This window comes from Somniosus microcephalus, chromosome 15 (genome assembly GCF_052327205.1).
Source record: "Somniosus microcephalus isolate GS21.2 chromosome 15, FLI_Smic_1.0, whole genome shotgun sequence".
Taxonomy (NCBI): domain Eukaryota; kingdom Metazoa; phylum Chordata; class Chondrichthyes; order Squaliformes; family Somniosidae; genus Somniosus; species Somniosus microcephalus.
The window spans coordinates 22624277-22649116 of NC_141001.1; the positions used below are offsets into that span (position 1 = coordinate 22624277).

At 47.7% G+C, this 24840-nt stretch overlaps 1 protein-coding gene across 2 annotated transcripts in view; it reads right to left on the reverse strand.

The window, feature by feature from the left end:
• Positions 1-3359: 3359 nt before the first annotated feature.
• Positions 3360-24840, reverse strand: part of apip (APAF1 interacting protein) — a 56303-nt gene continuing 34822 nt past the window's right edge. For both annotated transcript variants that reach the window (XM_086007533.1, XM_086007532.1), the window contains exons 3-7: positions 19267-19315; positions 12797-12914; positions 9520-9655; positions 7366-7533; positions 3360-4214 (exon numbers count right to left, since the gene is read on the reverse strand). In XM_086007533.1, coding sequence (XP_085863659.1) covers positions 4115-4214; positions 7366-7533; positions 9520-9655; positions 12797-12914; positions 19267-19315 — 571 coding nt within the window. In that variant the 3' untranslated portion in view covers positions 3360-4114. The remainder of the gene's footprint in view (positions 4215-7365; positions 7534-9519; positions 9656-12796; positions 12915-19266; positions 19316-24840) is intronic.

A 24840-nucleotide genomic window follows, 5' to 3' on the forward strand; every position in this document is an offset into this window, starting at 1 on the left:
TGAATCTTTTCCAAGGCCACTGTATCACCTGTTATGTGAGGGATCCAAAACTTGCTGCAGCACTTCAGATGCAGTCTAACCAATGACCTGTATAAAATCAGAATGGTGTCCTTTGATTTGTGCTGAATGGTTTAATTAATACAATCCAATACCCAGTTTGCTTTAGCTACAGCTTCTCTGCATTGGTCGGTAATGAGCCTTCAGTGATCTGTGCACAGTAACACCTCGATCACTTTCTATCTCAACCACTTCAGTATCATTCCCTGTACATGGTAAGTGCATTCTATGTTGGTCTTACCAACGTGCATGACACTACATTACACTACATAAATGCCATTTGCCATTGTAATCAGCTTACGAAAACTGACCCCCATGCTTATGGATATTGCTACCAAGGGGTAACATATAGAGAAGGGACAGAAGGGGTCTCTCGAAGTGACCATGCAGGGACAGGAGGACACGACACTGCATAAAATATGCTGACTACCTTGAGACAAGTAAAAGTGGGACCAGGTGATGGCAGTGCCAAAGAAGTGAAGGAGATGGTGGGAGGGGGATGGAATGGTTGACTGTTGAATGCCACAGAGAGGTTGAGTTGGACAAGGAATGATAACATGCCATAGTCGACCTGTGAAAGAATGTCATTTGTGTCTTTGATCAGGGTGGTCTCAGTGACATGGAGATTGTAGGGATTTTAACGGAGTGGTAGGAGCTGGGTGGTGATAATGTATTTGAGGATACTTAGAGAAGAGTAAGTTAGAGATGGGATGGTAGTCGGAGGGGGCAGGGGTTGAGAGTAGGCTTCAAGAGGAGGATACAGTAGTACAGTGGTTATGGTATTCAGAGGTCGGGAGTATGTTATTTAATTGATGTTATTTCTGTTTATGTAATACATACTGATTTTAACTTACGAGCGCTGTTCAATAATATAACAACAATCAAGATAAAGAAAAAGCCCACAGCCTCAGACCTCATCAGGTTCATTCTTATCTGGCGGGCACTGATAATAACCCTCTCCTACCTGCTGGGTTCCGGTGTTTCTCCTGCTGTTATCTGACAGGTTCCGATATTTCTCCTGTTCTACCTGGTGGGGGCCGATAATTTCCTTGTTCCTAGTTAGGTGCCGGTATTTGTCCTGTTCTACCTGGTCATTGCTGGTGTTTCTCCTGGTTTACCCGGCGACTGCTGGTGTTTCTCCTGTTTTACCTGGTCACTGCTGGTGTTTCTCCTGTTTTACCTGGTCACTGCTGGCGTTTCTCCTGTTTTACCTGGTCACTGCTGGCGTTTCTCCTGTTTTACCTGGTCACTGCTGGTATTTCTGCTGTTCTACCTGGTCACTACTGGTATTTGTCCTGTTCTACCTGGTCACTACTGGTATTTCTCCTGTTCTGCCTGGTCACTACTGGTATTTCTCCTGTTTTACCTGGTCATTGCTGGTGTTTCTCCTGGTTTACCTGGTCACTGCTGGCGTTTCTCCTGGTTTACCTGGTCACTGCTGGCGTTTCTCCTGTTTTACCTGGTCACTACTGGTATTTCTCCTGTTCTACCTGGTATTTCTCCTGTTCTGCCTGGTCACTACTGGTATTTCTCCTGTTTTACCTGGTCATTGCTGGTGTTTCTCCTGGTTTACCTGGTCACTGCTGGCGTTTCTCCTGGTTTACCTGGTCACTGCTGGCGTTTCTCCTGTTTTACCTGGTCACTACTGGTATTTCTCCTGTTCTACCTGGTATTTCTCCTGTTCTGCCTGGTCACTACTGGTATTTCTCCTGTTTTACCTGGTCATTGCTGGTATTTCTCCTGGTTTACCTGGTCACTGCTGGCGTTTCTCCTGTTCTACCTGGTCACTACTGGTATTTCTCCTGTTTTACCCGGCGACTGCTGGTATTTCTCCTGTTTTACCTGGTCACTGCTGGTGTTTCTACTGTTTTACCTGGTCATTGCTGGTATTTCTCCTGTTCTACCTGGTCATTGCTGGTGTTTCTCCTGGTTTACCTGGTCATTGCTGGCGTTTCTCCTGTTTTACCTGGTCGTTGCTGGTGTTTCTCCTGTTTTGCCTGGTCATTGCAGCTGTTTCTCCTGTTTTACCTGGCTGTTGCTGGTATTCCTCCAGTTCCTACCTGGCGACTGCTGGTATCTCTCCTGTTCTTACCTAGCAAGTGCTGGTATTTCTCCTGTTCCTACCTGATGGGTGTTGGTATATTTCCTGCTCCTACCTAGTTGGTAACGCTATTCAACTTTTCTCACCCTGCGGCTGCTGGTATTTCTCCCGTTGCTCGGCCAGCACTGCCGCTTCCTGTGTTTTAATTTGTTTTGTCTTCACTACAGATTTTGAGAAAACTGGTGGCTGGTGAAGGGCACACTTGCACTGGGTGAGACAGAACAAATAGGATGGTTTTTCAGTCATGGGGCAGCGTGGGAAAATCCTCCACCATTACAGCAGGCTGAACTGAGGAAAACTGAGCTTTTCTGCAATTTGATGATAAAAAATCTAGGGAGCAGTAATCTTTGATTAAAGTCAAAAACAATATATTTTTCATCTGGCTGTTGGTGCTGAGCAGCGACTGTGGTTGGAGGGTTGGGTAGGCTGGCTCCATCCGGGCTGTCTGGTTGCTGTGATAGTAGGTTGGCTTTTGTGGTCCGGTAGGTTGTTCCGTATCCTGGTTTCTCATTCTGCTGCTGGTTACTGCAGTGTCTGCTTAAGCTCCTCCTCACCTCTCCTCGTCTGGGACAGGAAGTTTATAGTTCAATGCTGTTTCTCTAAAGTGTTGCTGTTTTTATAAAAATTGTCGACTTTCGGATGAGACTTCTGTCCCCTCTCAGGTGGAGGTAAAAGATCCCATGGCACTATTTGAAGAGTTCTCCCCAGTGTCCTGGTCAATATTTACCCCTCAACCAAAAATAGATTATCTGGCCATTATCACGTTGCTGTTTGTGGGAGCTTGCTGTGCGCAAATTGGCTGCTGCGTTTCCTACATTACAACATTACAAAAGTATTTCATTGGCTGTAAAGTGCTTTGGGATGTCCTGAGGTTGTGAAAGGCGTTATATAAATGACAGTTCTTTCTTTACGCTTTTGTGAAGGCATAAATATGAGTACACCACTTGATACTGTGCTGCAGAATCTACATTCTCTTGCTGCAGAATTTGGGCTGGCATGTCAAAGAAACTGACTTTGAGGTGCTGCAGTATTCTAAGGACCGTGTGTACAATCCAAATGGAGTGAGAGCAGAAACATCTTGGAGAATGGTGGAACAGGCTCGAGGGGTTGAATTGCAGACGCATGTTCGTATGAGAACTCCCGGCAGAAGTGACTCAGAGTGCTGGCGCCACCAGCAGGCAACTCAGTAATACGACAGCCATTTAATAAAATCCAGGACATTTAATTACTGCAAATTTATTTCAAACGATTAAAAATATGAAATCCAGGGCTACAAAAGGGACGCACAGTGCATCTTAACAGCTCAGACTGGTTCAGTATTTGTATGTATGAAGCTACAGTTGAATTTTCAGATAAGCCACGGCTCAGTGTTAGATATACTTAGAGCCAATGACAGCTTGATACAATTAATTTAAAGTTAGCTGTAGGAAAGGACTTGTAGGATTCAATAGCTCACTGATTACTTCCTGTCAAGAGTGCCCTTGTAATAAGTATAATGACTGAATGCTGAGGGCTTGGGGTTGATGTGCCTAATGAGAGTTTGGTAGCCACTTACAACAGAGCAGACTCCTGGCAAAGGCTATTCGGATTAACTATAAAACATTCAACTAATTTTGTCGAGTCTGATGTTCGTGATTAGGAGACAATGGCATACAATCGCATAAAACAATCCGCACATGGATATCTGCCATCCAGTGTGAATATTCACCCATACAGTGGTTCAGCTCCGCTGACATGGTAAGCCAGGTTCTAAAGTTCATGCAACAGTGAGTGATCAAAGACAACAGAAAATGCTGGAAAAACCCAGCAGGCCAGGCAACATCCGTGGAGAGAGAAACAGAGTCAACGTTTCGGGTCGAAACCCTTCGTCAGAAAGTCATTTGCATCATGTGTACATGGCTTTAGATTTACAGCATAGCCCTGCTATGGGCCAAAGGTATTTCCTGACTGCTGATTTTAGATGATGCCCTTTTTCGCCATTGGCTGCTGAGATGGGTCAAGGCCGCATTGTTTCATTTGCACAGCAATATCAAACAGATAGTCATAGCACTCGCACCTGCAGAGGGAGGAGGGAGACATGGAAGTGAATAGGGTTAACGTACAGCGCTTGGGGATAATGAACATGGTAACCGGCACAGACTGCACTCATAGAAACATAGAAAAATAGGAGCAGGAGTGGGCCATTCGGCCCTTCGAGCCTCCTCCGCCATTCAATATGATCATGGCTGATCCTCTATCTCAATACCATATTCCCGCTCTCTCCCCATACCCCTTGATGCCTTTTGTGTCTAGAAATCTATCTATCTCCTTAAATATATTCAGTGATTTGGCCTCCACAGCCTTCTGTGGTAGAGAATTCCACAGGTTCACCACCCTCTGAGTGAAGAAATTTCTCCTCATCTCAGTCCTAAATGTTCTACCCCGTGTCCTGAGACTGTGACCCCTCGTTCTAGAGCCCCCAGCCAGGGGAAACATCCTCCCTGCATCCAGTCGGTCTAGCCCCGTCAGAATTTTATACGTTTCAATGAGATCCCCTCTCATTCTTCTAAACTCTAGTGAATACAGGCCTAGTCGACCCAATCTCTCCTCATACGACAGTCCTGCCATCCCAGCAATCAGTCTGGTGAACCTTCGCTGCACGCCCTGTACAACTGTAGTAAGACATCCTTGCTCCTGTGCTCAAATCCTCTTGAAATGAAGGCCAACATACCATTTGCTTTCCTAACTGCTTGCTGCACCTGCATGTTTGCTTTCAGTGACTGGTGTGCAAGGACACCCAGGTCCCTTTGTACATCAGCATTTCCCAATCTATCACCATTTAAATAATACTCTACCTTTCTGTTATTCCTACCGAAGTGGATAACTTCACATTTATCCACGTTATACTGCATCTGCCATGTATTTGCCCACTCACTCAACTTGTCTAAATCGCCTTGAAGCCTCTTTGCATCCTCCTCACAACTCACAATCCCACCTAGTTTCATGTCGTCAGCAAACCTGGAAATTTTACATGTGGTTCCCTCATCCAAATCATTGATATATATTGTGAATAGTTGGGGCCCAAGCACTGATCCCTGCGGTACCCCACTAGTCACCGCCTGCCAACCCGAAAAAGACCCATTTATTCCTACTCTCTGTTTCCTGTCTGTCAACCAATTTTCAATCCATGCCAGTATATTACCCCCAATCCCATGTGCTTTAATTTTGCACACTAACCTCTATGTGGGACTTTATCAAAGGCCTTCTGAAAATCCAAATACACCACATCCACTGGTTCTCCCTTATCTATTCTACCAGTTACATCCTCAAAAACTCCATTAGATTTGTCAAACACGATTTCCCTTTCATAAATCCATGTTGACTTTGTCTAATCTCGATGATATTTTCTAAGTGTCCTGTTATCACATCCTTTATAATAGACTCTAGCATTTTCCCTACTACTGATGTTAGGCTAACCGGTCTGTACTTCCCCGTTTTCTCTCTCCCTCCTTTTTTAAATAGTGGGGTTACATTTGCCACCCTCCAATCTGCAGGAACTGTTTGATAATCTATAGAATTTTGGAAGATGACAACCAATGCATCCACTATTTCCATGGCTACCTCTTTTAGTACTCTGGGATGCAGATTATCAGGCCCTGGGCACTTATCAGCTTTCAGTCCCATTAATTACTCCAGCACTATTTTTCTTTACTAATACTAATTTCCTTAAATTCCTCCCTTTCCTTGTTAGCCCTCCCCAAATGCATTACCTCACACTTCTCCGGATTGAATTCCATTTGCCCACCTGACCAATTTATTGATATCTTCCTGCAGTCTACAGCTTCCTTCTTCAGTATCAACTACACAGCCGATTTTAGTATCATCTGCAAACTTCTTAATCATACCCCCTATATTCAAGTCAAGATCATTGATATATACCACAAAAAGCAAGGGACCTCGTACTGAGCCCCGCAAAACCCCACTGGAAACAGCCTTCCAGTCACAAAAACACCCATCAACCATTACCCTCTGCTTCCTGTCTCCGAGCCAGTTTTGAATCCAACTTGACACTTTGCCTTGGATCCATGGACTTTTAACTTCGTGATCAGTCTGCCATGTGGAACTTTGTCAAAAGCCTTGCTAAAGTCCATATACACTACATCAAACGCACTACCCTCATCTACCCTCCTTGTTACCTCCTCAAAAAATTCAATCAAGTTTGTCAGACACGACCTTCCCTTAACAAATCCGTGCTGACTATCCTTGATTAATCCGTGTCTTTCTAAATGAAGATTTATCCTGTCCTTCAGAATTCTTTCCAATAATTTTCCCACCTCCGAGGTTAGGCTGACTGGCCTGTAATTATTCGGTCTATCCTTTTCTCCCTTTTTAAACAAGGGTACTACATTAGCAGTCCTCCAGTACCACACCTGAAGTCATAGAGGATTAAAAAGTGATGGTCAGGACCTCTGCTATTTCCTCTTTTGCTTCGCTTAACAGCCTGGGATACATTTCATCTGGGCCTGGTGATTTATCCACTTTTAAAGCTGCTAAACCCCTTAATACTTCCTCTCTCACTAGGTTTATTTCATCTAATATTTCACACTCCTCCCCCCCCCCGATAGCAATGTCTGCTTTGCCCCCCTCCTTTGTGAAAACAGACGCAAAGTATTCATTAAGAACCCTACCGACGTCTCCCGTCTCCACACACAGATTACCCTCATAATCTCTAATAGGCCCTACCCTTTCTTTAGTTATCCTCTTACTCTTAATATATTTATAAAACATCTTTGTTTGTATTGGTAAAGTATTTGTTTAATTGCTCTGCCATTTCCTTGTTCCCCATTATAAATTCTCCCGTTTCTGACTGTAAGGGACCTATATTTGTCTTCACTAATCTTTTTCTTTTTACATACTTGTAGAAGCTTTTACAATCCGCTTTTATGTTCCTTGCAAGTTTACGCTCATATTCTATTTTTCCCCTCTTAATCAATCTCTTGGTCCTTTTTTGCTGAACTCTAAACTGCTCCCAATCCTCAGGCTTGCTACATTTTCTGGCAAATTTATATGACTCCTCTTTGGATCTAATACGATCCTTAATTTCTTTTGTTAGCCATGGTTGGGCCGCTTTTCCTTTTGTGTTTTTGCGCCAGAAAGGAATGTATAACTGTTGCAGTTCGTCCATTCGTTCCTTAAATGTTAGCCATTGCCTATCCACCGTCACTCACATTGTTTTAGCATTTTGCCATGTCTTCCCCCACACGTAGACGCCATGGCGACGAACCAGTACAGCGCAGGTGTCTGGGTATTCATCCATGGCACGAGCCATTCGCTCCTTCAGGTCCTTCTCTTCTGGTGTATTCTCTATAATGGGGATCACCAGCAGTTCATCATACCTGCCGAACAAGAAAACAATTTCCCTTGTCTTTGAATTTGCGCAATGATTTCATACTGTCAAATTCCTTCAACAAGATACAGGAAATTTACAGACTTCAGCTAACTAGGCTTCTACCGAACAGCATGGTGGAAGCACCTTCACCGCACGACTGCAACGGTTCAAGGCGGCGGCTCACCACCTTCTCAAGGGCAGCCAGGGATGGGCAACAAATGCTGGCCTTGCCAGCAACACCCACATACTAAGAATTAACTTCTTAAAAACTGACAATCCCAAAGATCCAAAAATGACTCAGTTTAAAGTAGCAAGGACCCCAATTTCCTTTATTTAATTCCAAAAAACATGCTAAATAAAAGAATAAAGAACTAAGCCACCAATTCCTATTGCTGACGTGTAGCTATATTGATTATCTTTATATTTATTGGCCCAGAAATTCGGGTCGGGGGCTTCCCGCGGGTGTAAGCCCCCGACCTGCACTTGCCTTGCGCGCTGGCCGTTGAGCTGTGGGCCCGCGTGGAATTCCGATCCTGGGCCTGCTCCAACTGCCGGCGCGCAGTGCTTGCGTATCCCAGGGGCGCAGTTAGTTCGATGCGTCCCCTGGGATCACGTGGGCCATGGAGAGCCAATCGGAGCAGGGAATGCTCCATTCATAAGTTTGACAGGAAGAGCTTTCAAAACTTATAAATAATACGGGCCCCAAAACATCACTAAATCTTCAAATAAATTTTTTTTTTAAATCACATTTTTAAAATAAACTATAAATTACATGAAATAACTTTTAAACAATAATTTAAATTTTTGAAAAAAATAATTTATTTTCTAACGGGGCTAAAAATAAACTTACTTTGCTTTAAAGTATTTAAAAATAATAAACCTGTGGAAAAAATGTTTTAATTTTAATTAATTCACCACTTACCTTGTAAAAAGCAGGCCTTACACCTGCTTTTTAAACGTGTAACTTCTGCAGACTTACCCTCCCGGAGAACCCTGCAAAAAAAACCTAAGTTCCATGTGCCTCTCCGGCGCACGCATTCGAACTCTAAACCCCTGCTTTCAGGGGAACGGAAGGGCCGGTTTCCCGCGCATGCACAGTGCATGCAGGGAACCGGCACTTCCATTGGGCTTACGGGTGAGTACCCCGTGCGTACTCACCCGTGGAGACCCGAAGTTCTGGGCCATTATCTTTAGCACTCACTTGGCTGTGTGGGTGTAACTAGGATAAAATGGACACTGCTCTCACACTGGAGTCTGTGATCTTCACCAAGCCCAGGCCCACATTTCCTCTGCATAGGGTGTTTAGGATGTACTAGAGACTTTAGGCTAGCTGATAGGGGACAAGTGAAAGCTGAAATGGCACTAAGCAGTCGTGGCCCTGTTTCTCTGCCCACATAGTCTTTTATCAGATTCCCAGCAATTCCTGCTGACTTCAGAGACTGCCATTGTTTTGCAGCCAGTGTCTGCTCAAGCTTCTTTCTCTCCCAGGAGGTGTCCATGCCGCTTTGTCACCTCCTCTAACTCTTGACCGTACCCTTGTTATTGGCCTAGGCTACTTCATTGTGTGAAAGGCACTGTAAAAATAACTAACATCCTCGACAGGCAGCTCACCTCACATTCTAGAAATGCAGCTCTCTAAGCCTTCCTCGCGCTGCTGTTACTCCCACGTCACTGTTAAATAAAAACTGTTTGCATTTAGCCCGCAACAGAAATCCTCTACTGTAACCGCTGCAATCCCGCTGTTTGCCAATGCTTTACCAAAGATTATCAGCAGGAAAGGGGGAAAATTCTGCTCACCCCATCACATCACCTATGAGTTGAGTATCGGGCAGGCCTGGATGCAAAGCAATCCTCCTACTCACTATGCCACCCACAAGTTACTGCTGCTAGTTTAAAAGAAAAAAAAGGAATGATACTATTGGTTCATTAGCAGGATTCAGTGAAATGGCATGGGATTTGTGGTCAGCATAACACTCACTGAGGAGTACAGTACCTGTAAGAGCCTCCGGATTTACATTTCCTGATTCCTTTAATCATTTCTTGGTGTGTAATTTGAAACTCCTTTCCTGGGAAGAGGAGGGTTGCCATGACAGCAGCTTTGGAATGCGTGTGTATGACTGCTCCAGATCCTGTAGAATTATAATCAGCACTTCATACAAACTCCCAAATACATGGAACAGAACATTCAGCACAACATCTTATTTAAAGAAATGCACAGTACTGGTGTTGATGAGAGGGAAATAAATCACTATAGCTTTGATGTCCAGCTATGCCTCAAATTGAAAATTCTCATCCTTGTGTTCAAATCCCTCCATGGCCTCGCCCCTCCTCATCTCCGTAACCATCTCCAGCCTACAACCTTCCGAGAAATCTTAATTCCTCCAATTCTGGCCTCTTGTACATCCCCGATTTCCTTTGCCCCACCATTGGAGGTCGTGCCTTCAGCTGTCTAAGCTCAGGAATTCCCTCCCTAAACCTCTTTGGCTCTCTACTCCTTCAAGACGCTCCTTAAAATCTACCTCTTTGACCAACTTGTCCTAATATCTCATGTGGCTCGGTGTCAACTTTTGTCTGATTACGCTCCTGTGAAGCACCTTGGGATGTTTCACTATGTTAAAGGCGTGATATAAATGCAGGTTTTTGTTGTTTTTTTCCCAGGATGATGAATTGTTCTACATCAATAATGTCCCTTTATTAAAGAAACAACTTGCATTTACATAGCACTTTTAATACTGTAAATGTCCCAAGGCATTTCACAAATAGGCATATGGAAAACAGACATGGAGCCAGGAAGGAAAAGATCAGGAAAGCTGGGTTAAAGAGATGGTATTGAGGTGAATAGGAAGTAACTGAAGTAGTAGACAGGGAAATGTCTATGGATATTGTTAGCTAAAAGTGAAGCTCATGGAATTGAAGGCAAATTATTGACCTGGTCAGGAGATTGGTTAGGCGGTAGAAGACTGAGAGTAGGGATAATGGATATGTACTTGAATTGGAAGGAAGTGGCTAGTGATGTCCCACAAGGATCTGTGCTGGGGCTTCAACTATTCACTATATTTATTAATGACTTTGATAGCCCATTAGAGAGCCAAATATCCAGGTTTGCCGATGACACAAAGACTGGTGGCTTAGTAAGTATTGTAGACGTGAGCATAAAATTACAGAGAGGCATTGACAGATTAAGTGAGTGGGCAAAACTGTAGCAGATGGATCTGAAAGCATAAGTGTGCAGTCATCCATTTTGGACCAAAAAAGATAGATCTGAGTATTATTTAAATGGTGAAAAGCCAGGAACAGTGGAGGTACAAAGAGAGTTGGGGGTCCATGTATCACTAAAATGTAGTAGTCAGGTACAAAAAATAATCAAAAAAGGCTAATGGAATGTTTGCTTTTATAACTAGAGGGCTAGAATATAATATAAAGGGGAGAAAGTTTTGCCACAGCTGTACATAGCCCTGGTTAGACCACACCTGGAGTACTGTGTGCAGTTCTGGGCCTCAGAAAGGGTAGACTGGCCATGGAAGGAGTGCAGCGCAGATTCACCAGAATGTTACCAGGGCTCCAAGGGTTAGATTATGAGGAGAGATTACATAAAAAAGGCTTGTATTCCCTTGAATAAAAAAGGTTAAGGGTTTTTTGGATTTTGAAAGGAATTGATATGGTAGATAGAGAACCTTTTTCCGCTGGTGGCGGAGTCTAGGACAAGGGGACCTAACCTTAAAATCAGAGCCAGGCCGTTCAGGAAAGAAGTTAGGAAACACTTCTTCATGCAAAGGGTGGTAGAAGTGTGGAAGTTTCTCCCACAAAAAGCAGTAGATACTAGCTCAATTAATGATTTTAAAACTGAGATCAATAGATTTTTGCGAGACAAGGGTATAAAAGGATATGGAGCCAAGTCAGGTGGATTGAGTTAAGAAAAAGATCAACCATGAATGGCGGAACAGGCTTGATGGGCTGAAAGGCCTACTCCTGGTACTATAAAATGTTCCTAATAGAGGCACAAAGGCAGAAAAGCTTAGGGAGGAGATTTCAAAGAGTGTAACCAAGATAGCTGAAGAGTTGAAAGGAAACGGTTGCAGAGCAGAACAGAGCGAGAGAAACAGAGTGTTCAGGGCCGGGGGGAGAGCTATTGTATTGGAGGAGATTGCAGGCGTAGAGGCAGTGGGCAAAGCCATGAAGGGATTTACATTCGAGGACATGGAGGATTTGAATTGAATGAGATCGTGGATAGGGAGGAGCTAGTGCAGGTCAGCAAGGTCAAGGGTGATGGGCGAGCAGAACTTGGTGTCGGACAGGATATGTACGGCGGAGTTTTGAACAAGTTGGAGTTTATGAAAACAGAATTTGTGAAGTTAGCAAGGAGAGTGTTGAGTAGTCAAGTCTGGAGGTGACAAATGGACTTCAGCAGTCGAGGGCTTGAAGTAGGGGCAATGATAATCAATGTTGTAAAAGTGCAAATAAGCAGTCTTGGTGATGGCTTAAAGCTCAGCTCAGGGTCAAACAGAATGCCAGGATGTGGCCGGGGGCAGAAACAGGAGGAGGAAACTGCAGCGGCAGCTGCACAAATGGTTTTCATCTTAGAGACAAAGAAATCCATGGGCTGTTTGAGGTAAGGGTGGAAGAAAGGGAGGCAGCTGATCAGAGAAAATCAAACTTGATGGACAGTTACATTCATTTTCAGTGTCTTCCACCAACACAAGCTGAAACCGATGGGATTTGATACCTTGAATAAGTTGTACACATTTGATGGCAGAATTGTTTCAACCTTGAAGGGGAGTCTGCTTTTGCTGCATTATAGTTGGTGCCTTAATGGCGTACGAAATATAATGCTGTTGAGATTTGCAGATTATCAAATAAAAATGCACTCAAAATATATTAATTATGTATTAGACCACCTTCAACCCTACCAAATGGTCAGAGATGGAGAAGCTCAATTGTTTCGGCTATTACACCAATGTGGGGCATTCCATCTCCAAGGGACTGGGCTGGAGGATAATGTGTACACTCCAATTCGGAGCGCGTGCTCGCCAGTTCGGAGCGCGTGCCCGCCAGTTCAGAGCGCGTGCTCGCCAGTTCGGAGCGCGCGCCCGCCAATTCAGAGGCATGTACTATCTCACCTGTTTTATATACTGCAAACAAGAGGCAGCATGCACTCTCTCATAGTGTACACATACCAAATGAAAGGCAGCATGTCCTCTCATACAGTGTGTGTATTCCAATTCAGAAGCAACATGCAGCATTTTGAAAGGCGCTGTGCACAGACTCCTTACCTCGCATGGTGTATGCATTCATAAAGAGAGGTGTGCATTGACTTTTCTTTAACTTCTTCGAGAGTGGAGGGCCAGAGATGTCACGTTCTTCGATGTCACAGACAAACATATCATCAGGCTGCAAGAGAGTCAGCGGAATTTAGCAGCACTGAATTGGACAGACTGTTAAGCACCATCACTCAGGACAGAGGGCAGTGAGAGTTAGTTCTGATCTAGTACTAACTGCCAGCCTGCCTGTTGGGTTGGTGTTTCAGAGTCGTATGTGCTGAATTCTCACTAACAATACACATTCTGTGCTTTATGGTTACTGATTCCTCCCACACAGTTATACATTTTGAAACAAAAGGTACGAGAAAGTGAAAGGCATAGCTCCTTTAACTTCATTCAATTACAGAGCACAGCAACTTTAAATGGAACATACTCCTCGAGGTATACAACAGTCAGGTATGGAGAGGGAACGATGCGGAGAGAAAAACTCAATCTCCCTCAGCTTGGATTTCGATTTTCCAATCACCAGTGCAGAATGGCTTTAAACAAACACGAACCATTTAGATTTGGACTGACAGACTTCTCATATCATCTGAAGCTGATCCACTGATGCGCTATCAATTACTCATAAAAGACTGAGAGTTAGAAGAGTAACTAAAGGCTTTTATTAACAACAGAATGGAGGTCTGCCTCGAGTGGTCGACCGGTCCAGGATACCAAGGGCTGGGGAGCAGTCACCTTTATACTAGGACCTGTGGGAGGAGTCAGCCGAGGCATGTCCAGGCATGTACACAGTGGAATACAAACAGGACAAACAGGAATACAAACAGTGGTTTACCACATTCACCCCTTGTTTAAAATTGAGTCCGGCGGGGTGAAGTGTATTAAAAGTTAGTGTATTGGAGTCTCTCCGGAGGTCTTGTCTGCCGCTGTGATCGGCGTGGCGACGGCAGGGGTAGTGAAGCTTCCGGCGTCGAGTCCAGCGTAGGCTGTGGCACAGGCGTGTCGTCCTCGTAGATGTCGAGCGGGTCGCGGGGCCCAGGCCTGCCGTCTGCTGGGGCTGGATATCGGATCGTGGGGGGGGGTGGTAGTGGGTAGTGGGTTACTGTGGACCCCGAGGGTGCAAGGTCTCTTATGGAGACTGTGTCCTCCCGCCCGTCCGGGTATGCGATGTAAGCATACTGGGGGTTGGCGTGGAGGAGGTCGACCCTCTCGACCAGGGGGTCCGTTTTATGGGTCCTCACGTGTCTTCTCAGTAGGACCGGCCCTGGGGACGTCAGCCATGGCGGTAGCGATGTCCCTGATGTGGACTTCCTTGGGAAGACGAACATTTTCTCATGAGGGGTGGCGTTAGTGGCAGTGCAGAGCAGTGACCGAATAGAGTGGAGCGCATCGGGGAGCACATCCTGCCAGCGGGAGGTTGGAAGGCCCCTAGACTTTAAGGCTAGCAGGACGGCCTTCCAAACTGTCGCATTTTCTCTTTCCACCTGTCCGTTCCCCCGGGGGTTGTAACTGGTGGTCCTGCTTGTGGCAATACCCCTAGTTAGCAGGTACTGACGGAGTTCGTCGCTCATAAACGATGAGCCCCGGTCGCTATGGATATAGCTGGGGAAGCCGAACAGGGTGAAGAGGCTGTTCAGACATTTAATGACCGTGGCACTGGTCATGTCCGGGCAGGGGAAGGCGAACGGGAAACGGGAGTACTCATCAATAATATTGAGGAAGTACACATTGCGGTCGGAGGAGGGGAGAGGCCCTTTAAAATCAACGCTCAGGCGCTCGAAGGGGCGAGTGGCTTTTATCAGGTGGGCCCTGTCTGGTCTATAAAAGTGTGGTTTGCACTCAGCGCAGACTTGGCAGTTCCTGGTCATGGTCCTGACCTCCTCAATAGAGTAAGGCAGGTTGCGGGCCTTGATGAGGTGGAAGAACCTGGTGACCCCCGGGTGGCAGAGGTCATTGTGGAGGACCCGTAGTCTATCGATCTGCGCGCTGGCGCAGGTGCCACGCGATAGCGCATCCGGGGGTTCATTTAGCTTCCCGGGCCGGTACAAGATCTCGTAGTTGTAGGTGGAAAGTTCGATTCTCCACCTCAAGATCTTGTCATTTTTGATTTTGCCCCTCTGCTTGTTGTTAAACATAAAAGCAACTGAACGCTGGTCAGTGAGCAGGGTAAATCGTTTTCCGGCCAGGTAGTGCCTCCAATGACGCACAGCCTCCACAATCGCCTGGGCCTCCTTCTCAACAGTGGAGTGTCTGGTCTCCGGGCCTTGGAGGGTTCGTGAAAAGAAGGCCACGGGTCTCCCCGCCTGATTGAGGGTAGCGGCCAGGGCAAAGTCGGACGCGTCGCTTTCCACCTGGAAGGGGATGGATTCGTCCACTGCGTGCATGGTGGCTTTGGCAATGTCCTCCTTGATACGGTGGAAGGCTAAGCGGGCCTCTGCCGTCAAGGGAAAAGAGGTGGACTTGATCAGCGGACGGGCCTTGTCCGCATAGTAGGGGACCCACTGGGCGTAATAGGAGAAAAACCCTAGGCACCTCTTCAGGGCCTTGAGGCAGTGGGGCAGTGGAAGTTCCATAAGGGGACGCATCCGGTCGGGGTCGGGGCCGATGACTCCGTGTTCCACAACACAGCCAAGGATGGCGAGGCGGTTTGTGCGGAATATGCACTTCTCCTTGTTATATGTCAGGTTTAGGAGTTGGGCGGTGCGGAGGAATTTTTTGAGGTTTGCGTCATGGTCCTGCAAGTCACGGCCGCAGATGGTCACATTGTCCAGATATGGGAAAGTGGCCTGCAACGCATTTTGATCTACCATCCGGTCCGTCTCCCTTTGGAAGATGGAGACCCCGTTGGTGACGCCAAAGGGAACCCTAAGGAAGTGATAGAGGCGGCCGTTTGCCTCAAAGGCAGTGTACTGGCGGTCCTCAGGGCGGATGGGGAGCTGGTGGTACGCTGATTTCAGGTCAATGGTCGAGAAGACGCGGTACTGCGCGATCTGGTTGACCATATCAGCTATACGGGGGAGTGGGTAGGCGTCCAGCAGGGTGTAGCGATTTATTGTCTGGCTGTAGTCGATGACCAGGCGCTGCTTCTCGCTGGTCTTAACGACCACAACCTGGGCTCGCCAGGGGCTGGTGCTGCCCTCAATAATCCCTTCTTTCAGGAGCCGCTCCACTTCGGTTTTAATGAAAACCCTGTCCCCGGCACTGTATCGCCTGCTCTTTGTGGCGATGGGCTTACAGTCGGGGGTGAGGTTAGCAAACAGTGGTGGGGGGGTGACTCTGAGTGTGGAGAGGTTGCACCTGGTGCGCGGCGGGCAATTTGGAAGCTGCTGGCTGCGGACTGTGAGTGGGGGTAGGGGTCCACCGTACGCCATCGTAACACTTTTAAGGTGGCACTGAAAATCTAACCCCAGCAGGACGGCAGCGCAGAGGTCAGGCAGGACCAGAAGTTTAAAATGATCGTACACGGTCCCGTCTACTACGAGTGTCACCACGCAGTAGCCGCCGATGTCCGCCGACTGGGACTCGGAGGCCATAGAAATCCGCTGTTGCGCAGGCAGGACTGGGAGAGAGCAACGCCGCACCGTGTCGGGGTGGATGAAGCTCTCCGTGCTCCCAGAGTCAAAAAGGCAGATTGTATCGTGACCATTTACCTTAATGTCCATTGTGGAACTGGCCAGTTGGTGCGGTCTCGCTTGGTCCAGTGTAACGGATGCCAGCGTAGGGGTCGGTGTGTCGCTGCGGGTATCAGATGAGGCGGTGTCGGGGGCCTGCTGCGTCCCGGCTGTCGTCCAAGATGGCGGCGTCCATGATCCCCATGTGGCTGGAGGCGTCCAAAATGGCTGCTGTACCGGTGATTCGCACACGGCCGGGGAGGTCCAAAATGGCGGCCCGCATGGCCCACACGCGGCGCTGCTGGGGTTCGGGGTGGCTTTGGCCCTGCAGACGCTAGCGTAGTGTCCCTTCTTCCCGCAGCCCGAGCAGATCGCGTTTTTCGCCGGGCAGCGCGCTCTGGGGTGTTTTGCCTGGCCACAGAAGTAGCATTTCTGGCCTTGGGGCACTGCTGTCTGGCCTTGGGACACTGCTGCGGTAGTTGGGCCGTTGTTGGGGTGTGGCTGGGGTGGCACGGCGCTATGAGGCGGTCCTACCGTGTCCCAGGCTGTCATTCCCCGCGGCGTCCACGGTGCAGAGGAGTAGGCATCCATGCCCTGGTAGGCTGCATCCAACGATAGTGCGAGTTCAGAGGCCTTGTTGAGGTCGAGGTCACTCTGCTCCAACAGTCGCTGTCGGGTGTAATTGGATCTGTGGCCCGCTACAAAAGCGTCCCGGATAAGTTCCTCTGTGTACACGGCGGCCTTTACATCCTTACAACCACAGGCCCGGCCAAGCACAGACAGTGCCTGAAGGTATTCCACGGTCGATTCCCCAGGTTGTTGTTTACGACTCCCCAGGAGGTGCCTGGCGTACACTTCGTTCACTGGGCGCGTGTACTGGTCCTTGAGGAGCTTGATAGCATCCGCGTACGAGGTCGCGTCTTGGATGACCGAGTACACTCGGTGGTTCACTTTGGAGGTCAGGACATCCAGTTTGTCCTCGTCCGATTTGATTGCTTCGGAGGCGGTCAGGAATTTTTCGAAACACTTAAGCCAGTGAGTAAACTTGGTGGATGAGTCCGCCTCCCGATGATCTAAGTCCAGGCATGCTGGTGTGAGGATCTTCTCCATTATAAAAATGTTGTTAATAAAATTGATGCGCTATCAATTACTCATAAAAGACTGAGAGTTAGAAGAGTAACTAAAGGCTTTTATTAACAACAGAATGGAGGTCTGCCTCGAGTGGTCGACCGGTCCAGGATACCAAGGGCTGGGGAGCAGTCACCTTTATACTAGGACCTGTGGGAGGAGTCAGCCGAGGCATGTCCAGGCATGTACACAGTGGAATACAAACAGGACAAACAGGAATACAAACAGTGGTTTACCACATCCACACTAATCATTGTCTCAGCGGCAGATCGAAACTAAGTGTCCCGCACTTGAAGCTGGGGCTCATTCAACCCACACAATGTCAACAGCATGAGAGTGTAAAATGCTGCATATAATTAACCAGGCAGTGTCAGAATGCACCAGCTCTTCACTCTGCTATTAACAGGTGATAGTTTGTGTGGTGGGTAAAGAAAATGATTTTAAAAACCATTTCAATGTTTGATTAGTGCAGATGTCATCACTCGTGTAGAGAAGGACCCTGCTAACAGCACTGGTTAGATATACATTGGCCCGGTTTTGCGGCAGAAATAACAGTGAGGCTAACAGCGCTCACCGTTATTAAAGTGTAAATCGGACAGCAACTTCCTGTGACTGCACATGCGTGTTAAACGTGGAAATCAGGAAGTTGCTGTCCGAGATGCCCTGCTCCTCTAGAAGCTTCGCTATCTCGCTGTGGGACCTGGCACTGAAATACATGGAAGGGCATGATAGGTACACACTAAACTTGGCAATCAGTATTGGTGCCACTCAGATATACTTAGTGTGCTGCTTTTCCTGACCCGGCAGAATTTATTTGATGGCCCATCCCAACCAACCACCCCCCCCCCCCCCCAAAAGATCAGAGTACGCCAGCTTCCCTCCCTACCCCACCTTTGTCCTTTCCCAGTTTAATAGATTGCAGCTGAACGTTCCCCCCCACCCCACCCTCGCCCATTAATCAGCTCCTCCACCCGACGTGCATCCTTGGCTATTGGCTGTTATTCCCTTCGCATCCTTTTACTGCATCTACTGATCTTTCTATGTTAGTCTCATCAGAATGTTTGACTAGTGTGGAGTTACTTTTGGTACCTAGGTTATTAATACAGATTAGAAACAACAGGGGCCCAAGTAATCTTGCCAACTGAAGGCTCTTTCATCCCCCATGAGGATTCTCTCTCTATGCCCCTCTTAAACAGCCATGCTGCTATCTAAGGGGAGAATCCCTCCTGGAAAATATGAAATGCTGCACAGAAATGTTAATGGCTGGTGTTACCAGCTGTGGCTCAGTGGTAGCACTCTCACCTCTGACTCAGCAGGTTGTGGGTTCAAGTTCCACTCGAGAGACATAATCTGAGCTGACACTTCATTGTAGTATTGAGGGAGTGCTGCACAGTCAAAGGTGCTGTCGTTTGAATGCAATGTTAAACCAAGGCCCTCTCAGGTGGATGTAAAAGATCCCATGGCACTATTCGAAGAAGAGCAGGGGAGTTCTCCCTGGAGTCCTGGTCAATATTTCTCCCTCAACCAACATCACTAAAACAGATTACCTGGTCATTATCTCATTGTTGTTTGTGGCAGCTTGCTGTGCACAAATTGGCTGCCTACATTACAACAGTGACTACACTTCAAAAGTGTTTCATTGGCTGTAAAGTGCTTTGGGACATCCTGAAATCATGAAAGGTGCTATATAAATACATGCCTTTCTTTCTTTTCCTTTACCACAACAAATTCATCACACACCTGGATTCTCTCCTTCTGAACACCCGACGGCGCAATGTAGATTTCATCTCTGAAAAGGAAAACATTAAGGTAGTTTTAGACTTCAACAAAACAAGTTCCATGGACAGTGCTCAACACAGAGACAGTAAGGTGCAAGATATAATTTGCTGTTCGTTGTGACTTGGCTGAATTTAATGTACCAGCATGCTTCGAGAGTTCTGCAAACAAACCTTTAAACAGATTTAGTTACCTTCTGTAACCTTTTTAGACATGGCATAAGCGGTCCATTGTCTAGAATTAGTTAACTTCTGCAACCTCATCAGACAGGACCTCGAGAGTTCTGCAAAACAAACCTTTAAGCTGACTGAACAATGAGGAACTTCTGCAACCCCTTCAGACATGGTGCAAGCGGCCTTGAGGCCCATTGACGACAGATAAGGAGAAGAGAGACCCATGATTGAACAATTGTCAACATGGTCTGAGACAGAAGAAATACCAGTGATTGAACAATAGCCAACGTGGTCTGAGACACGTGTGCATTGTAGGCCTGCCAAGTTTTGGGTATAAAGGACACAATTAGAGAACGCTTGGAGGTTGCTGCAGTGAGTCGGGCGACTTGACCGGTCGCACAGAAAGTCACTGTCGAACTGGTCACTCGCTGGTGTTAGTACATACGTATGCTTATGCTTGCTCGTTGAAGCTTATGCTTGCGTGTAAACTTGATTTTATGCTTGCTTGTAAACTTGATTGATTTTAAGTAAAGAACTAGTTAACCGGAAATCTTTGTCTCGTTGTCTTCATTCTGATTCGGGTCCGAACTCTAAGTGACTGTCAGACCGGGATACCGTAAAGGGCCTAGTCTTACAGTGGGTAAAAACTCCTTGCGCTTGGCTTCCGCTTGCTCCCGGCGAAGAGACTCGAGGTGTTCGGCACCTTCCCGGATGCTTCTCCTCCACTTTGTGCGGTCAGAGATTCCCAGGTGTCAGTGGGGATGTTGCACTTTTTCAAGGAGGTTTTGAGGGTGTCCTTGAAGCATTTCCTCTGCACACCTGGGGCTCTCTTGTCGTGTCAGAGTTCCGAGTAGAGCGCTTGTTTTGAGAGTCTCATGTCGGGCATGTGGACAATGTGACCCGTCCATCGGAGCTGATCGAGCGTGGCCAAAGCTTCGATGCTGGGGATGTTGGCCTGAACGAGAACACTGACATTGGTGCACCTATCCTGCCAATGGATTTGCAGGATCTTGAGGAGGCAGCGTTCGTGGTACCTCTCTGATGCTTTGAGGTGCCTGCTGTACATGGTCCATGTCTCTGAGGCATACAGCAGGGTGGGTATCACTGCTGCTCTGTAGACCATGAGCTTAGTGCCGGGTTTGAGGTCCTGGTCTTCAAACACTCTCTTCCTCAGGCGACCGAAGACTGCACTGGCACACTGAAGGCGGTGTTGGACTTTGTCATCGACGTCTACCCTTGTTGACAGTAGGCTCCCGAGGTATGGAAAGTGGTCCACTTGTCCAAGGCCTTGTCGTGGATTTTGATAATCGGGGGGGCAGTACTGTGTGGCGGGGGCAGGTTGGTAGAGGACCTTTGTCTTACGGATGTTTAGTGTAAAGCCCATGCTCTCGTACGCTTCGGTGAAGGTGTTGACAATGGTTTGGAGTTCGACCTCCGAGTGAGCGCAGACGCAAGCTGCATACTGTAATTCAACGACAGAGGATGGGACGACCTTGGATCTGGACTGGAGGCGACGGAGGTTGAACAGTTTCCCGTTCATTCTGTAAGTTAGCTCCACTCCAGCGGGGAGCTTACTGAGGGCGAGATGGAGCATTGCAGCAAGGAAGATCGAGAAGAGCTTTGGTGCGATGACACAGCCTTGCTTAACCCTGGTCCATACGTGAATTGAGTCTGTGGTCAAACTGTTGGTCAGGATCACAGCTTGCATGTCGTCGTGAAGCAGGCGGAGGATGGTGACAAACTTTTGAGGGCAGCTGAATTTGAGGAGGACACTCCATAATCCCTCACAGTTGACTGTGTCGAAGGCCTTTGTGAGGTCAAAGAAGGCCATGTACAGTGGTTGCCGCTGTTCCCTGCATTTCTCTTGTAATTGACGTGCGGTGAAGATCATGTCCATTGTGCCCCTTAGTGGGCGGAATCCGCATTGCGACTCTGGGAGGAGCTCTTCGGCCACTGGGAGAAGGTGATTGCGGAGGATTCTTGCGATGACTTTCCTTGTGGCAGACAGCAGGGAAACTTCTCTGTAATTACCGCAATCGAACTTGTCACCTTTCTTGAAGATGGTCACAATTACAGCATCTCTGAGATCCCCTGGCATGCTCTCCTCCTTCCAGATGAATGAGCTCATGAATTCGCGCCAGTAGTGCTTCTCCGCCATGCTTTAGTGCCTGGCAGGGATTCCATCTGCTCCTGAGGCCTTGTTGTTCTTCAGTTGTCAGATGGCCTTTTCAACCTCATGCTGGGCTGGGGTTGTGCTGAGGTGGTGGCGGGTAGCATGCTGTGGGATGGAGTTGAGGACACTCGCGTCGAAGACAGAGTCGCGGTTAAGGAGATCTTCGAAGTGCTCCTTCCAGCGTGCACTGACTGCCTCTCTGTCCTTGATGAGTACCTCTCTGTTCTTGGTCCACAGTGGGGTAGGACCTTGGGTGCTTGGGCCGTAGATGGTCTTGACTGCGCTAAAGAATCCACGTATGTTGTGGTTCTTGGCTAGCTGCTGGATCTCCTGCGCTTTCTCCACCCACCATCTCTTCTTTAGGTCGCGAGTTTTTTGTTGGACCTCAGCCTTTGGGCGTCTGAGAAGCTGCTTTCTTGCTCTCGAGTTGTGTTGCTGTTTCCAGATCAGGAATGCCTTGCGCTTGCGGCTTATTAGCTCCTGGATCTCCTGGTCGTTCTCGTCGAACCAGTCTTGGGTGTTTCTTGATCGAGTGACCGAGCGTCTCTTCACAGGTGCTGATTATGGAGGCCTTCGGTGCATACCAGGCGCTGTGGACACGCTGTGTCTCTGAATCACTGGGAGTCATCAGGTTGTTTGTGAGGTGCAGGCTGAATACGGCTTTCTTAGCAGGGTCTTTGAGTGCTCCAGCATTGATTTTCCTGCGGCATTATTTCATAGAAACATAGAAGATAGGAGCAGGAGTAGGCCATTCGGCCTCTCGAGCCTGCTCCACCATTCAATGCGATCATGGCTGATCATCCAAACTCAGTACCCTGTCCCTGCTTTCTCCCCATATCCCTTTAGCCTTAAGAAATATATCCAACTCCTTCTTGAATATATCTAATGAATTGGCCTCTACTGCCTTCTGTGGTAGAGAATTCCACAGGTTCACCACTCTCTGGGTGAAGAATTTCCTCCTCACGTATTCATCTGAAATATCCTTCTACTTCTACTCTGACTAGCACGTGGCACTGGTAGCAGTCCTGAGATTACTACCTTTGAGGTCCTTTTTAAACATTTTTTAATTTACTTCCTAACTCCCTATATTCAGCTTTTAGGACCTCATCCTGGTTTTTACCTATATCGTTGGTACCTATATGCACCACGACAACTGGCTGTTCACCCTCCCCTTCCAAAATGTTCTGCAGCCGCTCTGAGACATCCTTGACCCTTGCACCAGGGAGGCAACACACCATCCTGGAGTCTCGTTTGCGGCCGCAGAAACGCCTATCTATTCCCCTTACAATAGAATCCCCTATTACTATAGCTCTACCCATCTTTTTCCTCCAGTCCTGTGCAGCAGAACCACCCCTGGTGCCAGGAAGTTGGCTGCTGCTGCCTTCCCCTGGTAAGCCATCCCCCCCACCAGTATCCAAAGTGGCATATCTGTTTGAGAGGGGGATGGCCACAGGGGACTCCTGCACTACCTGCCTGCGCCTACTACTCTGCCTGTTGGTTACCCATTCCGTTTCTGCTTGTGCAACCTTTGCCTGCGGTGTGACCAACTGCTTAAACGTGATATCCACGACGTCCTCAGCATCGCAAATGGTCCAGTATGTATCCAATCGCAACTCCAGCGCTGCACTGCAGTCTGCCAGTAGCTGCAGCTGGATACACTTCCTGCACACATGGTTGTCAGGGACACAGGAAGTGTCCCTGAGTTCCCACATAGCGCAGGAGGAGCATACCACGGGGCCGAGCTCTCCTGCCATGACTTACCCTTTAATTCAAAATAAATTAAATCAAATCAATCCCACCAATTACACTACAGTTAAATGATATATTTAAGGGCCCTGGTTTACAAACAGTCCCCGCTACACCACACCGTTTTTGTTGCCGCCGCTGTTTTGGGGTTACATTGATGGAGATGACAGAGCGGATTAGGCGGTGGTCTGTGCAGCAGTCATCAGCTCCTATCATGGCGCTCATCTTGGTTCACTACTCAGTATAGTCCAAAGCATTCAGACCAGCAGACTGACAGATGACACCTTCATGCTCGAGCCCATTCACCACAACACGGCAGAAACGTGGCTGGGCTGTCAGTCCTCAATAACAGAGGTTCTCAACATTTTTGCTTCTGAGGCCCCCCTCCCATGTTATAAAAATTCCATGGATCTCCTGTAACACAACACAACTATTTTTTAATTGTGGCTCCTGCCGTGTGGTAAAAACCAGCAGCAAATTCGTGCCTAGCAAGATCCCACAACAGAAATCAGATGGATCACCATATATGGTGTGCATCTAAGCTCCAGGCTCACATATAAAAGAAAGATTTGTATTTCTATCGCATCATCCACGACCACTGGACATCTCAAAGCGCTTTACAGCCAATGAAGTACTTTTGGACTGTAGTCACTGTTGTAATGTGGGAAACACGGCAGCCAATCTGCGCACAGCAAGCTCCTGCAGACAGCAATGTGATAATGACCAGATAATCTGTTTTTGTTATGTGAATTGAGGGATAAATATTGGCCAGGACACCGGGGATAACTCCCCTGCTCTTCTTCGAAATAGTGCCTTGGGATCTTTTACGTCCATCCTAGAGAGCAGACGGGGCCTCGGTTTAACGTCTCATCCGAAAGACAGCACCTCCAACAGTGTAGCACTCCCTCAGCACTGCACTGGAGTGTCAGCTAGATTTTTGTGTTCAAGTCCCTGGAGTGGGACTCTGAACCCACAACCTTCTGACTCAGGCGAGTGTGCTACCAACGGAGCCACAGCTGGCATATATGAAGGTCAACTTTCATGGCTGTCTGCATCTCACGTGAGTGATGCCCCTGGGACTTGGACCCGGGACCATGAGCTCCCGGCGGCAGTGAGCATTTCGATCAGCAGCCCGTACCATGCTCGGCTCTGTAAACAGTTGCCACGGACAAGCAGCGGTCAACTGCAAAAAGAGCGAAAGGTGAAATCAGCCGAACATTCGCCGGCACTCTTTGGTTAGTTTTCGGCCCATTACCCACAAAATGGACATCAAACCCCACTGACAAATTGCTCCATTTACCCGATTTAATCATGGCGGGCGGGAGAGTGTGCGCTGCATGGCTTGCAGGGAAAAGAACCCACTGAGAGCTGTCACTAACGGATCTGGGGGAGAAGAGGGGTGGGGTTTCTTTCCACCAACGACAGCGGTGGCACACTGGCCCAACT